Genomic DNA, 17,258 nt, shown 5'->3' on the forward strand with positions numbered 1-17,258 from the left:
CAGTGTCCCAGGCCCAACCATCTTCATCTGCTTTATCAATGGCCTTCACTCAATGATAAGCTCAGAAGTTGGTTTGATCACCGATGATTACAAATTGTTTGATTCCATTCATAACTCCTCAGATATTGAAGCAGCTCGTGCTGGCATGCAGCAAGAAGTGGATAGCATTCAGGCTTGTGTTGATAGATGGCAAGTAACATTTGCGCTACACCATTGCTAAGTAATAACCATCTCCAACTTGAGAGAATTTATTCAACTCTCCTTCACATTCAATGGCATTACCATTTCTAAATCTCCCACCATCAACACCTGGGCATTTTTATTGACCAGTAACTTAACTGGACTAGCCATATAAATACTGTGGCTACAAGAGTAGATCAGAAGCTGGTTTTCCTGTGGTGAGTAATTCACTTTTTGATTTCCCAAAGCCTTTCCTCCATCTACAAGGCACCAGTCAGGAGTATGATGGAATACTCTCCATTTGCTTGGATGAGCGGAGCTCCAACAACATTCAAGAAGATTGTCACCATTCAGGATGAAGCAGGCCACTTGATTGGGACCCCATCCACCACCTTATACATTCACTCCTGCCATCACCAACACATTGTGGTTCCAGTATGTACCATCTAAAACATGCAATACAGCAGCTTGCCAAGGCTACTGACAACACTTTTCAATGCCATGACTTCTGCCCCTTAAAAGAACAAGGGCAGTAGGCAAATGGGAACACCACCACCTGCAAATACCTCTTCAAGTATCATCTTGACTTCCTCATCAATGGCTCAGCAATATGTGGAAAATTGTTAGTTAATCTGATACATAAAGACCTCTGTTAACATTGCAGCTGGATGAATACTGTGGCTTCTAATTAATAAAATGTTTGAAGGTCTTGGTAGGTGTAGCTAAATAGTTCATACCTTGACTCCTCAAATTTAAAGAAATACACAATTGTTGAAGCAAAAACAGAACATGCTTGAAACACGATAAAGAAAAATGCTCCCAGAATTTTCTGTTTTGTTTCAGATTTTTGGCACTTGCATTTTATTTCTCATTATACAGAACTGTTGACCTTGTAGCTTTGTGAATAATGTTAGAGCTGATGTGCTGGTCTTCCATATAAAGTAGTGAGTTGTATCATATCTCACTGTTAAGCATAATCACTGGCTGATTAATTATTCATGATACGTGCATTTCCTTGAAACAACTGACCATATGACCATAAAGATTGGAAGCAGCTCTAAAGCAGGATTCCATCGAATTCCTCTATAATAGTATTTAGAGTTTTAGAGCATAGAAACAGCCCATTTGGACTATGTCTGTAATTTACCTAAATGATTTAGACTTGGAAATCAGAAATACAATTTCAACATCTGCAGATTATGCCAAATTAGGGGTATAGTTAATACTGAAGAAAGGAGCAACAAAATAGAATAAGAGATAAGAACACGAGGTACAGCTGCAGAAGTATGCCATATGGCCTGTCGAGCCTGCTGCTCTATTCAATAGGATTATGACTGAATGTCTCATCAATTCTGGTTTCCCACCCGATGATGTCTTGATTCCATAGTGTCCAAAAATATATCGATCTCGGTCTTGAACATACACATTGAGCATCAACAGCCCCTGGGAAAGAGAATTTCTCCTTATATCAGTCCATTTGTCAGGGTGTGTTCAGAAGTCGGGAGAAGAGGCTCCAGGTAACTATGCTTAGCAGTCTCCAGGCAGTCAGGGCTCAGGAGAAGCCCTGAAGAGCTGAGAGGATGGTGGTTGGAAAAGGTTGCAGCATCCACAGTGGAGAGGGTTAGGGTTCAGAAGAAGACCTGGGAGCCCTTTGCAGCTTGGCATAGATGGTGAAATCCAGGGGCAGTGCTAGCCCAGTGAAGCTGGCTGGATGTTAAAGAGCTGAAATCAGATCAACCATGATGTTATTGAATGGCAGAGCAGGTCTGAGGACCAAGTGGCCTACTCCTGCTCCTAATTCGTACGTTCATACATTGCGCCAGTAATTGATGCTGAAGTGAAGCCTTGGGAAACCAGTGAAAGTACTTGCAGTAGAAGAGATTAAACCATCAGGAGGTGAGCAGTCGTGGAGGCAATACAAGCCAGAGTGACTTTTGGAGTGAGCTCAGAGGTTAGATCTTCAAAGGTGAAGACTGGAAATCCTCATGAGGGAGACAGAATTTTAATGAGATTGTATAACTCACAGTGGACACTGATATCTGGGTGGGTTGCTGAGAAATCCTTGGCATCTGTCTTGATCACATCTGCTATTTATTGTGCAGTGTGGTGTGTTTGACCACAGTTTGCCTGTTAATTCACATGTACCTCAAGTTGATTCTGAATGTTTGAGTGTAAGGTAGGTGTTGTAAGTCGTTTTATGTTTCTAGCTTTGTATAGTAAAGTTTATTTTGTTTGTTCAAAACCGTGGAATCTTAAGGCTTTATTCTCCTAGCAAGTGCCTTGAATCTCAAACTTTGTTTATTTTAAATAAACCGCTACAGGTCCCTAACTGGATTTTACCAAAATTTGGGGGTCTGGTCCTTGGATCATAATACCATGCATTGCTGGAAATGCAAAATAATAAGGACACATTGAGGGCAATGGGCTATTGGGAACTTTAGTGAATGAAGGTACCAGGGTACCTGGGGTGTATCCCCTTAATCAATGAGATTTTAAAGATTGTGAGAGAAACGACAAAGCTGGAGGAGAATAAACTGGAGTTTCATTCCGTAGAGATGTTTAAAATCATGAGGACTCTAAACGGGTTCGATACAGCTAAACTGTTGCCATTGGTAGAAGGTTTGAGAACTAGAGGATACAGATTTAAGGTGATTGCCAAAAGAACTAAAGGCGACATAAGGAAAAACTTTTTTACACCAAGAGTAGTTACCATTTGGAATTCACTGCCTGAAAGGTTGCTGGAGGCAGATGCAATTGTGGCTTTTGAAAGGGAATTGGGTAAGCATCTAAAGGGAAAATATTTGGACGGCTAAGGGGAAAGGGCCGCTATTGGGATGAGCTAAATTGCTTTTGCAGACAGTCAGCATGTGCCCGACCAGCCGAATGATCTCCTTCAATGTTGTAACCATTGTATGATTCTATGAAATCAAATACACCAGGAAATGGAGAGAAAGAAAAATCTGATTAATAAAGGGAAAAAGACAGAAAGGAAAAGTAAGAAAAAAAAAGCAAGTTGAAATTTTTTTTGAATCCTCCAAGAAGAATTTATTATGTGCAAGAAAGATTGAATGGTTTAAATTGTTCCCTTTCTGGGCCCAAGAGGTTGATTGACATTGCATTAACAATTATCATATAATTGAAAGGCTATTTGCCCTCTTTATCACCTACCCTAAATTTCTGCGGCAAGTTTAATTAACAATTATTATGCAAATCCAGCAAACTTAAAAAGAACAGGAGCGCTGATGACACAATGCCATTTTTGCAAGGCAAATGGAGTAAATCAACCAGCAAGTTCAGGAAATTTGCAATTCGTGGCATGTTCTGATTCTTCTGAACTCGCCATTAATTTTCTAAGAGGATTTGGCCCAACTTGTTCCTCCAACAAAATAGTGTGGAATAGTGGTTCCAATTCCAATATAGATTTAGTGTTAGAGGAATAAAAAAACAAAACAACTTCCATGTGCGGTGCACAATAAAACCATAGAATCTATACAGTTAAATGAAAGTTAATCTGCAAAAATGTAACTCTTTAATAGTGCAATTGAATGAATGGTTTTACTCATTTAATTGCTGTGAACTGTGGTTATTGCTATTGATATGTCCCACAAAATTGCCTTAATTGTAGTTTAAGTGCTAAATATAGTTTATAATTTAAAGCACTCCTGAATGTTTTTTTTCCTTACAATTGATGTTACTCTAAAGATTATTGAACGTTGCAGACATTATTTTCCAAAAACCTCCAAGGAAACATTTGAATTATAATCTAAATGAATCAGTATTCAGAAAGCACTGGTGAGAAAAAGGGATATTCTAGTGCTCCCTACTTGCACTGCTATACAAATAGAGATGAAAATAACAAGTAAACTTAGTGTAATAGAAGAAGCACTAATAAAATAACTGTCTCCAGTTATAACTAATTGAACATACATATGAGCAAGGAGCAGGAGTAGGCCATTCAGCCCCTTGAACTGCTCCACCATTTAATAAGATCATGGCTGATCTGATAGTAATCTCAAATCTGCATCCCGTCTACCACCAATAACCTATCAAGCCCTTGCTTACCAAGAATCTCTCCACCTCTGCCTTAAAAATAGCCAAAGGCTCTGCTTTCAACACCTTTTCAGGAAGAGAGTTCCACAGACTCACAAACCTCTGAGTGAAAACATTTTGCCTCATTTCTGTCTTAAATGGGCCACTACTTATTTTTAAATAGTGACCCTAGTTCTAGATTCTTCTGCAAGAGGAAACATTCTCTCCACATCCACCCTGTCGAGACGCCTCAAGATCTCATGTTTCAATCAAGTCGCCTTTTACTCTTCTGTATCCAGCAGATACAAGCCAAGTCTGTCCAACCTTTCCTCATAAAACAATCCACCCATTCCAGCTATTAGCCTGGTAAACCTTCTCTGAACTGTTTCCAATGCATTTACATCCTTCCTTAAATAAGGTGACCAGTACTTTACATAGTACTTCACATGTGGTCTCACTAGTGCCCTGTATTACTGAAGCATTTCTTCCCTAATTTTGTATTCAGTTCCCCTCACAATCAATGATAACATTCTATTAGCTTTCCTAATTACTTACTGTACTTGCATACTAGCCTTTTGTGATTCATGCACCAGGACACCTGGATCCCTCTGCACCTCAGAGCTCAGCAATCTCTCACCATTTAGATAATTTGCTTCTCTTTTATTCTTCCTGTCAAAATGGACGATTTCACATTTTCCAGCATTATACTCCAAATCAGTTTGAAGATGAAGTAGTTTAGAGTAATTAATGAGTGACTGGGAATTTAGAAGTTTCAGGAGTAATAAAATAATAAGTATCAGAAGTACTATGCCTTGGAGGAATTTGAAGGCAAAAATACATGGTGCTGAGATTCAAACTTATGCCAAAAAGGTAAAAATCTGCACTTCCGTCATATGTTATGTCATGTTGTCAACAATGTTGTTGCCCTATAGCAAGTGGCAGATGAAATTTAATGCAGAGTAATGTGAAGTGATTCATTGTGGTGGAAAGAACAAGGAGGAATAATGTCAAATAAGGGGAACAATTCTAAAGGGGATGCAGGAGCAAAGGGACCTGGGTATGTATGTGCATAAATCATTGAAGGTAGAAGTATAAATTGAGAGAGCATGGTTTATAAAGCATCCTAAGCTTTATAAATAATGGCATAAAGTACAAATGCAAGGAAGCTATGTTAAACATGTATAAAATGCTTGTTTAGCCCTAACTAGAGTATTACATCCAGTTCTATGCACTACACTTTAGGAAGGATGTGAAGACATTAGAGAGAGTGCAGAAAAGTTTCACTTAAATGGTCCTGGGGATGAAGAAGTTCAGTTTTGAAGATAGATTGGAGGTGTTGGGGGCTGCTTTCCTTGGAGAAGGGAAGGTGGAGAGGAGATTTGATAGAGGTATTCAAAATCATGAGGAGTCTGGACAGAGTAGGAATCATAGAAGTAGGAATCATAGAAGTAGGAATCATAGAAGTAGGAATCATAGAAGTAGGAATCATAGAAGTAGGAATCATAGAAGTAGACATCATAGAAGTAGACATCATAGAAGTAGACATCATAGAAAGTTCATGGCACAGAAGGAGGCCCCTTGGCCCACCACATCTGCACCTGGTAAAAAACGAGTCACGCAGCCTAGTCCCACTTTCCAGCATTTATTCCATAGCCCTGCAGGTTATGGAATGCATATCCAGACACCTTTTAAATGAGTTGAGGGTTTCTGCCTTTACTACCTTTTCAGACAGTGAGTTCCAAACCCCTACTGTCCTCTGGGTAAAAAAACGTTTTCCTCATCTCCCCTCTAACCTTTTTACCAATCACTTGAAGTCTTTACCCCCCCCTAGTCACTGATTCCTCTGCTCAGGTAAGTAGGCCTTCCCAATTTTGTACATCTCAATCAAATCTCCCCTCAGCCTCCTCTGTTCCAAGGAGCCCAACTCCAAATTTTCCTCATAGCTACATTTTTCCAGTCCTGGCAACATCCTTGTTAATCGCCTGTGTACCCTCTCTCGTGCAATTGCATCATCTCTGTAATCAGGTGACCAGAACTGCACACAGTATTCAAGTTGTGGCCTAACTAATGATTTATACAGTTCCAGTAGATATACAGGAGATAGAGAGAAACTGTTCCCACTTTTGAAAGGATCGAGAACAAGAGGGCACAGATTTAAAGTAATTGGCAAAAAAAAGAAATGGTGACATGAAAAGAAGTTTTCTCATGCAGCGAGTGGTTAGGATTTGAAATGTACTGCGTGAGTGTGATGAAGGTAGGTTCGATTGAGGCATTCAAGAGGGAATTGTATCTGCCTGAAAATAAGAATGTGCAAGGCTATGGGGTGAAGGCCGAGGAATGGTTCAAGGTGAATTGCTCCTTCAGAGGGCCTGCACAAACATGATAGGCCAAATGGCAGCCTCTTTTGCTGTAACCATTCTGTGATCCTGTGATGTATTTCAAAAGATACTTCTTCGCCTGATCCTCCCAGAAAAGTAAAGAAGCGAGTTCCAAATTGTATTCTTAAATGTTCCCACACTTTTTTCAATTACAGAAAGGTTTATCTTAAAATCACTAATATTTGCCTTAACTCATAGATTATGTAGTTGATTTGTTTATTGTGGTATACATCAGATCCAATTTTCTTGGACACATGCAATTTCATAATTGGGGCCTTGAGAGGCATAAAAAAAGCAGATTATTGAATAAGCGATTTGTCATTAATTATGTCACGCCATATTTTCCTGGGACCTTTATACCACTCCTTCATTTTCCTTGCCATAAACAGCAATTAATTATCATAACTCCTCCCCAACGGAGGTAACATTTCTTCTGATGAAAAGTCTTTGAATTGAAATGTTAACCCTGTTTCTCTCTGCACAAATGCTGCCAGACCTGCTGAGTATTTCTAGCATTTTAGTTAATTCAAATTTCCAGCACATGCAGTATATTGTTCTTGTTGAGGTCACAATTTTCCAGCTATTCAGATGGTTTACACATCACTCGCACTTAGAAGGAAAACTAATGGCTTTTGAGATTTGGCAGCATGTGATTTATTGCTCCAGGTCAGTTTTTAAGACCATTGCATGTGTTAAGTGTTGGCCTTGGCTCAGTTGGTACCCTCTCTGAGCCATACAGTTCCTATTTCTTATCCCACTACAGGATTGAGCTTAAAATTCAAAGCTGGCACTTCAGTGTCGTACTGAGGGAGTGCTGCACTGTTGGAGCTGCCACCTTTCAGAGACCAAGGTCCGTCTGCCCTCTCGGGTGACATAAAAGATCCCATGGCACTATTTTGAGGAAGGGCAGGGAAGTTATTTAGCCCTCAAACAACATCTCACAAACAGATTATCTGGCTATTATCACATTGCTGTTTGTGGAAAATTGCTTTGCACAGATTGGCAGCTGTGTTTCCAACATTTTGATGTGTAGTTACTGTTATAAAGTGTTTCATTGGTTGCAAAGCACTTTGAGATGGCTGCTGGTCATGAGTAACGCTTTGTTCATGCATGTCTTCCTTTTACAAACTGATCTAAGCTTGTTTGCTTAGCTGCTGGTAACTTGGGAAAAGCCTGATTTATTACAAAGCATCCATTTGACACAGTCATTAAATGATTCTATAATTAAACCATTTCAGCTAAGATTTAAATAACTTTAGTTTATTAAACACTGATGTATTTTACCAGCTGCCATAAGGTCATAAGTCATAAGATCATAAGAAATAAGAGCAGGAGCAGGCCCCTGTAATTTGAATCTTCATGGCAATATTTTATTTTCAAACAAAGGAGAACATGGCACTGAAATTCATTATCATCATTAAATTTTCCTTCTAAAATCTACAAACTACAAAGGAATTCATAACATTCCAAACTTAATGAATGCATTGGCTATTCCGCACATTAATGAGAGGAGCCTGAAGATCATTTAATTATATCACCAAGATAGGATGGCTGAAGCCGGGTCAGTATATGATCTGCTCAACTGGCCCCAAATGTTATAATCAACAGGGAAGGAGCTGTGATGGGTATCGAAGAGCATCTTAGTTACCAAAAGCTGACAAACATTGGCTTTAATCTGCACCACTTCTGATTTTCTGCTATGCCTGATGTGGCGTGTTCTAAACAAAAATGCAAGGAAATATAGATTAAGTTATCATTGGCAAGATTGATGGCTAAATTTATTTTGTGTGTCACTGATATCACTGTTGCAAGAAAATCTAGGTCAATTTTGTTGACATGTGCCTCCCATGGAGCTAATTTTATAATTCATTTTATGAATATCATTAAACAAATTTCTTGTGGTTTTGGTACATTCGGTATTAAATATTTTTTGCATAAGTTTGCGAGTCAAAGTGATCATCAGCAGACCCCCCCCCCGCCCCACCCCATTCTGCACTTGTCATAAATGAACTACTTCTAATTCACCTCAGTGTCAGTACCGTCGTTAGTTTCCCTTTGCTTTTGAAGATGGCCATTTCTTGTGTGCGAAGAGTCATCTGTTTGTGAGCATTACTGCAGAGCCTGATTGCAGACCTGCATGGCTTTCCATAGTGCAGACAAGGATGAATTGTCTGATTTTGTTGGGACTGCCTGGTCTTTCTAGTTTGCCTTTTATCCTTAGCTATTTGTATTTTTTGCAGTTGGAATGAAACAACACCACTACTTGAGATTTCTCCCTAGGCAGGTCTTTCTTGTGCACTTTCCTTACAATCTGTGGCGGACATGTCACATTTCCTGAGGCTGGCCTTCACGGAACCCTTGAGCCCTAGTCTTGGCCTACCTTCCAGGTGGTGCCCAAGTTTAAATTATGAATGTAGCCTTAGGGACATAAGTTTGATACCTTGTTTCCTCCGGTTTCTTATATAAACGACAAATGCTGAGCTTGCCCTGAGAATTCTATTTGTCTCCTCACTGTCAATGCAGACATTTCTGGAGATTGTGCTTCTAAGATAAATAAAGTTATCTACAGCCTTCAAGGTTGTGTCGTTGATATTTATAGTAGGTGGAGTATAGTCAGAATTTAATGGTGATTGGTGAACTATCTCTGTCTTCCTTAACCTGGTAGTTAGCCCAAAGTTAAAGTCATCAGCCACTTTTAAAAAAAACAGTCCATGATCCTTTGAAGGTCATGCTTACAATGTAACACAAGACACAGTCATTAGCAAACAGCTACACCCTAATCATCAGCTCTGATACCTTAGTTGAGGATATCAGTTGTATGGGGTTGAAGGGATTGTTCTGTTCTGAATTGGATGTATGGGATGAAAATTGCATATCTCTCACACTTATATAGATGTGTAACACAGGAAACTATTTGCCCAACAGATCCATGCTGGCAGTTATGGTTCACATGAACCTCCTCCGACTCCACTTCATCTAACCCTAGCAGCATAACTTTTATTTCCTTTCTCATTCATATGTTTATCTAGCTTCCCCTTAAATGCATCCATGCTATTTGCTTCAACTATTCTTTGTGACAGTGGTTTCCACATTCTTATCCAATTTTAGGCCACTTTGTTTGAATATAGAACAAGTAACTTGCTGCTAGTTGGTCATAAAATACAACACAGAAGGCCGTTCAGCGCATTGTACCTGTGCTGGCTCTTTGATAGAACAATCCAATTCGTTCCACTTTTTTTTATTCTTTCACGGGATGTGGCTGGGCCAGCATTTATTGCCAATCCCTAATTGTCCTTGAGAAAATGGTGGTGAGCCGCCTTCTTGAACTGCTGCAGTCTGTGTGGCATAGGTACACCCATAGTGCTGTTAGGAAGGGAAGGAACGGATAGCCCTGTAAATTTTTCTCTTCAAGTGTTTATCCAATTACTTTTTTGAAAGTTGATCTTACAGGCAGTGCCTTCCAGATCACAGCAACTTGACGGGTTAAAAGCAAACCTCATATCGGCACTGGTTCTTTTGCCAATGACTTGAAATTTTTGTCCTCCAGTTACTGCTCATTCTGTCAGTGGAAACAGTATTTAAAATTACCAGGTAGAACTATGGATGAACAGTGGTATCCTGAGGACTGGGAGATCGACAAAGGACAGCAAAGGATGACAGGAAATATAGCATGAGCTACAAAAAGGAATACAGAAAGAAACTTGGGAGGGATATCAAGAATAACAAGATTTTTACAATTATGTTGGGAAGAAAGGTGTCATCGAGGGTAGTGTTGCCTCTTCAAAAACAGACATGAATAATATTGCGAATGAAAATAAGGAACTGGCAGATTTGTTAAATAATTGCCTCAGTGCCGCCCAGAAACTTTTACCTGCACATCTCTTGAGCAATTGCTCAGATACTTGTTTTTGAAAACTGGAGCAATGCGCACTCATGCAGCCTATTCCGATTGTACCCTAACTGGGATTGCATATAAAAGTAGTACCAGCCCCCTCCCAGAACTGACTTCTCCGGTACTAATTCCTGCTGAACATTCCTTTCTGCTAAATCTCAAGATGGAAGGACAGGATTGCTGTTTTGGAGTCTTTTTGTTTTTTTAAAAAAGCAAACCTTCCTTGTCAGCAGGATTTAGTCTCCACTTGATCTCAGGATGTGAGGGAGAAGCAACTGAGCAGGTGAAGGCCAGATTTCGGCTTTGCTGCAGTTTTTCTTTGAGGCCTTAAACTAGCCTGTTCTTTTAACTGCAGTTTAGCTGACAGTTCTCCCTGAGGTGGTTCTTTGCCCCATTAGGAAAAGGCAAGCAAGACATAAGTTACCCTGTTGTATACAAACACATTATATATTACATGGTAGAACACTTCTGTTATTAGGAGGCAGACTTATTATCCTGATATCTGATTTGATCAATGCCACAGGAGATCTGTTAACTAAATAGAAACCAAATACAACAATTAAAGATGCATTTATGGACAGTGTGTCCTCCAGTGTACAGGTATGCACATGTTGTAAGGAATTGGGGAATTTAATTAGATACCAAACACCCAGCATTCTGTCTGAAACGTGTGCTCTAGCCAGCCTATGACAGGCAGTGATGCCTTTAAACTTTGCCGAACAGCTCAGAGATGGTTACAGTGAGAAGTACCAAGAATAGCAACAAAAGCAGCAAAGCACCAAGCTCCTGGAAGTTTGAACTTGAGTACATGAAGTTCTGACTTCCGTCAGAAGTCCCTGCCGCGAATCAGAGGCGGCTGCATAGTGTCGCTAATCACTTCAATATTTAAATTCCTTTCTAGAAAGGCCACAGCAAAAGGAAGATATGTTGAATCGCCCTCTCCCTTTGGTGGCAGACATTTTTGGTGGCGTGAGCAGATAATATGGCGGGTAGGCCAAAAACAGTTTCACGCTGTCGTGAAACAAGTTTGCGATCGTCCATTTCACCCGTCAATGGCAGGCTGCATTTCCCACCATCCAACATTGGTAACATAATTTCAATGTATTTGCATCTCAATGTATGTGCCTGCATGCCAGGATCATTCCCCTGTGCTGGATCACCTGGGCACATCAGCGTGATTGCATGCCGATGTGTTTCAAAACTGAACATAAGCGATGTGCACCTGGTGAGCTGCACTTCACTCAGGACTTTGAGGTTTGTTTGCCTACCTTGCTTAGGGCAGCACTCATGGTCATCAGTGCTAGGCTACCCAGGCAGCACAACATCACTTTTAGTGGAGCTCTACTTTACAGGCTGGCCATAAGGCGGGGGTGGCTTTTCAATGGCTGCAGGGCTAGGGCTTGCTTGGGGAAGGGGGAGAAGTGGCCTCAGGCAAAGAAAGAGGTTGCAGGGCTAGGGCAGTACTGGGGAAGGGGGATATCCCAGGGTGTGTGTGGGGATACATGTTGATCTGTGCAAGTGGCCTCAAGAGGTTGAGGGCTGAGGAGGCAGCCTCCAGAGGAGATGAGGCCAGATGGAGATGTGAGGGTTCATGTGAGAGACTGAGTGGTGATGTTCCTTGAGCTGGCAATGAGTGAGATGCCAGTGAGTATGTGATGGCCTTGTGATTATATAAGTTTAGAGCGGTGAGATGGTTGCCCTTACCCTGGCAACACGGATGAGATCATTCATCCTTGTTCTGCACTGGAAGGCCAACCTCTTCTGTGCAGTGTTGGCACTGACCACCATTGCCATTGCCTCCCAAGCCAAAGTGGTGACACTGATGGGCCTCCTGTGGCCCGAATAGGGGTAGAGCCTCCATAGCACTCAAAAAGGCGTTCCAGGGACGCACCAGAAAAACAGTGGGCTTTTGTCTTTCGGAACCATGTCTTCTGTGCAGCAGTCCTGGGCTGCAAGCATTGAGAACTGTGCACGCAGCTGCAGTTCAAATATGGCGCCCAGCATGAGGAAGTGGTGAGGTGACAGTTTGGTGAGTGAATCAGAGGAAGCCCGCCAGTGAAATGGCGTATTTCCCATAACTACATAAATAATGAGGTGGGAAAGAGACGATACCAGGCAAAAACCCGCCATTGCGGTCGGCGGGTAAAACGTTGTTTTACACACCTGCGACCATATTTAGTGCAATTCGAGATGACTTCACCCGAGCTTTGTTAAAATGGAATGAATTTTTTTCAATAAAATTTAGCAAGCTTTAATTTTAATGCTAGATGAAACTATGTCACTCAGAAAAGATAACAGCTTGAAAACAATGCATTTTATTAACAAAATTTGTTATGAATTACAGAATTTAAATAAAAATCTACCAGGCAAGTATGTTTTCATGTTCTGAATGCCAAACCTTAGATAGCATTCCAGTCTGAAAAATAATTGCTTAATTGGGATATTTTTCCCCATTTTCAATTTTTGTTTGAACAATTAGAATTAATGTTGTAATTATCTGCAAAGGATTTTTAAAAATTTCATAAGGATAACTATTCAAAATTCACAAAAATCACTGAAGTGTTCACATTTGATTTTTGCCACTTTACTATTTCCAGTAAACCCACACAGACACTGGCTAGGTCAGCAAATTGAGTTATTTTTAACAGAACATTCATGAATATCCTAGCTAACTTCATGTTTGAGGTTGGCTAAAATAAACTGTTGTTTGCCATTACTTTGAAAATATGTACGTTGAGTTGGAACATGTGAATTAAAATACTATTCATGGCAATTTGGTTATATATCTATATATATATATCTCAATGAGGGCATCAGCCTCTTTGAGCACTTTTAGTATCTTTTTCTAACCAGTGTAATAATGAGATGATTATGATATCTATGCAAAAAGATAAACGATGTAAAGTTAAATCTTATGGTAGATCTTTGGTCAAGGTTCAGCTAAACACATATTGTAATGTCAGAAGGCTCTTACCACTGCCATCTAATCACAGGTGCTGACTGAAATTTACCCATGAAATTTGCTATCGCTTACCGTGCCATGATCATTAATTATAGTCTTATGACATAAGAGTTCAAACAGAGCAATATTTTCCTCCTGGGTATGGCTGCGTTGTTGCAAATAGTTCCCAGATGTTTTGTTCAGCTTTGTTTATTCACCAGCATGAGAAAGATGTTTTTCCTTGCTTATATTACAAACGCTCCTAGTTTGAACATTTTTTATTCTGGTGAAGTTAGCATCAAAATTCAGTCATTTTTTGGCCTAAGGGGATTCCATCAGCAGCAGTTTGGTGCATATGATTTTCACCAAAGGTGAGTGAATGATGACTGAGCTCCTTTGTTCACAGCGTCAGATTATGATCAAGCATTTAAGGGTTTCCCCATGCATTCTACCGGAAGAATCACATAAACAAACTTAGAAAATAATAAAGGAAAATTTGTTAGTGGAAAATCAATTATCATACTGCTAGTATATTTCCTCGTAATAGCTCAGGCTTTTGTTGTATTTAACTATTCCATTATTGTCTCTTCCTAGGTGATGGTGTTTGTGCATGCAAGAAATTCAACTGTACGAACAGCCATGGCTCTTCAAGAGATGGCAAAAAACCAGGGTGATATCATGCACTTCATGCCAAACCAAAGTGCGGACTATGGCTCTGCTGAAAAACAGGTAAGCTGTCAAAACCTTCAATCAAATAAATGTATGCACATATTCGTGTGCCCCTGAAATTCCTCAGGTCACAATGCTAGGACACCTTCCAACGTTGATCCAACTGCAGTGGGTGGGAACTTCATTAGGAGCCGGCAGGCAGCTCCAGTCACTACTTTGGGCCTATCTCTGGCACCTGCTTGCCCATGTCCACAGAAATTTTGGCCTTCCCTTCACCCCCGAAGCAGATGCTTGCCTGGCCTGGGCACCACTGCTAAAGCCCACATACATTTTTGCGAAGGTTATTATGCCTCCACTAACTTGGCGCATCACCTGCCGCACAATAAATCTTAAAGGAAATAATTCATTTGCAGATGACAGATGGAAGTATTAACTTGATTGAATTTTTTAATGGAATAATGAAGAGAGTTGACTAAGCTCGTGGAGATGATGGTGTATATCTGGACTTGCTGAAGGCATCTGATAAATAGCCACATAATAGACTTGTAAGCAAAATTGAATCATACAGGATTGCAGTGGCAGCATGGATGTGAAATAGCCTATGGTGCAGAAAGCAGAGACAAGTTGTAAACGGTTGTTTCTTGCTGGCAAGAAGTAAGTAATGGTATCTTCCAGGGGTTAGTATTAGGACCTTTGTGTTTTGCAGTACCAGATAATGACCTGGACTTGGGTATAAAGGGCATAATTTCAAAGCCTAAGATGAAGTAAAACATAGCAATGTAGTAAACAGTGGAAATGATGGCAGATTTGAGGACAAAGACTGATGAAATGTTAAGATGAGTGGCAGGTGAAACTTCATGCAGCAATGTGATGCATTTTGGAAGGAAAAATGATGAGAGGCAATATAGACAGACTACAATTTTACTCTCGTTTTCTCTTGTTTTTGCTTTCAGACAGCAGTTCATCACTCTGCCATACATACCACTTGTAGACACATCTTCTGCTTTACTTATCCCATTACCACTTCCTTCGGCCTTGCACCATCAACCTGTTTTGTCATTTAATTGCTCCTGTCCTCCAACCTATATATCCCTTTTCCCTTTTGTTATTTTTTCTACTTACCCACCCCATCCACACCGCCACATTCACTTGCTTCAAACCTATTACTTTTCTAACTTCTCCTGGTTCTGATGTAAGGTCATCGACCTGAAGCGTTAGTTCTGTTTCTCTCTCCACAGCTGCTGCCTGACCTGCTGGGTATTTCTAGAATTTTCTACTTTTATTTTAGATTTGCAGCAATCATAATATTTTGATTTAGTGTTCTCTTGGTGTTAATATTGCGGCCCCTCTTCTCTTCATCAGAGGTGCAATTTAGAGCTGCAAAAGCTGCTCCAGTGCTGTGGTGAAGGCTGGCAGCAGGGAAATGCAGCTGAAAATGAGTGAAATGCAAAATATTTGGAGTGACTTCCAAGAAGTTGACAGTCACCTGTTAAGCACTGCCTTACAGAGAATTCACTGAGTAGCCTCTCACCTAGCCATAGCTGGAACTCTTGATTTTCACTGAAGAAACACTCCCCGCCATGTATTCGACTTGGTGGCACTGGAGAGTTGCTGATAGTTCAAGAAATAGGCCTGCTGGCTGTTGAAGCCACAATTCTTGGTTAAAGCAGAAGTTAATAACTTACCTAAATATTTAAAATCCTTATCCAACAGCTGCACAGATGTTTCCCACTTACCTTCAAACTCAGCCGGGTGAAACCCGGAAGAACTTAGGATGATGTGGGGAACCTGATCTGACGTCACTTCTAGGGGATTTAACTCTCCTCATGGACCCATTTCTGCCTCTTTAAAATTCTGCCTAAAGGCTCAACAAAGGTGCATAAATAGCTTAAGGGAGTAGGCAAAAAGATGATAGATGACGTATAATATGGAGAAATGTAAGGTTATTCACTTTGATGAGAAGAATAAAAAAAAATTCTAAAAGGTGAGGTACTATTAAATGATATTCAGAAGGATTTGGGTATCCTTGTACATGAAACAGTAATGGACGACATTCAAGAAGATACCATTAGAGGAAAGATGATTAAATATTAATGGAAAAAGACTAATGGACTTATGCTTTGCATAAAACTAATTTCCTGACTTGGAAATATATCACTGTCCCTTCACTGTCGCTGGGTCAAAATCCTGTAACTCTCTTCCTAACAGCACTATGAGTGTACCTACACCACATGGACTGCAGTGGTTCAAGAAGGCAGCTTGCCAACACCTTCTCAAGGGCAACTCAGGATGGGCAATAAATGCTGGCCCAGCCAGCGAAGCCCACATCCCGTGAATGAATTTTAAAAAGCTGTCACTTTAAACTTAGGATAAGTGAAGTGAGGGTCATGTGCCTTGTTCTGCAATCTGCCTGACAGTAAGCCTGGGTGGTTTGATTGTTAGAGAACAAAGGAAGGCTTAGATCGTTTTACTGAGAAGAAGATGCAAGGTATTTATGCTTGGAGACAATAGCCTTAGTCTCTCTGCTTGACTCTGAACCTTCCAAAGTCCAAGAAAAGTGTTGAACAAATGGGGTTGTAAACAGTTGTGCTGTAAACAGTCAATTTACTTCATGAAAGGGAATTGAGATCAAGGGCAACTAATTAGCATTTCTACCTAGACTCAAGGTTAAGGTGTTTCACTTTGTCTTGTGGAAGAAGGTAGAAGAAGCCATTTTTAAGATCAGGTTACAGGCTTCCCTACAAATCAGTGAATATAGCAGATAGACAGCAGTTTTGTGTAGTCAGCAGAGAGCAAAGGGTGCTGGACTTTGCGAGCCAGCTGCAAGAGGGAGATGGTCTCTAATCAAAGTAGTGCATCCAGTAGCCTCCTACGGATTCTGGGAGATTTGTTCTGGCATGGTCAGGGGAAGAAGAATAATACTGGTGGTGGATTTAAGGAACTGTGAAAACTGAGGAAAGAGCCTGGAGATGGTCTCTCGAAGTTACTACTCGGAGAAAGAAAGACATGGGAACCCATTGGAAGCCAGGAGCAACTGTGGACTGTTTGCTATAAGGACTGTAATTCCGTGGCGAGTACGATGGGTGATAAGTATACAAGGGAACATTACTTTCTGTAGTTTAAAGTAACGGCAGAATTTTGCTGTCGGTGAGCAGGGGGCGTGGCCTGC

At 40.5% G+C, this 17,258-nt stretch overlaps 1 protein-coding gene across 2 annotated transcripts in view; it reads left to right on the forward strand.

The window, feature by feature from the left end:
• ascc3 (activating signal cointegrator 1 complex subunit 3) overlaps nt 1-17,258 on the forward strand; it is a 619,273-nt gene that overhangs the window by 233,655 nt on the left and 368,360 nt on the right. For both annotated transcript variants that reach the window (XM_041188004.1, XM_041188005.1), the window contains exon 14: nt 14,015-14,149. In XM_041188004.1, coding sequence (XP_041043938.1) covers nt 14,015-14,149 — 135 coding nt within the window. The remainder of the gene's footprint in view (nt 1-14,014; nt 14,150-17,258) is intronic.

Source organism: Carcharodon carcharias, chromosome 5, assembly GCF_017639515.1.
Source record: "Carcharodon carcharias isolate sCarCar2 chromosome 5, sCarCar2.pri, whole genome shotgun sequence".
Classification (NCBI taxonomy): domain Eukaryota; kingdom Metazoa; phylum Chordata; class Chondrichthyes; order Lamniformes; family Lamnidae; genus Carcharodon; species Carcharodon carcharias.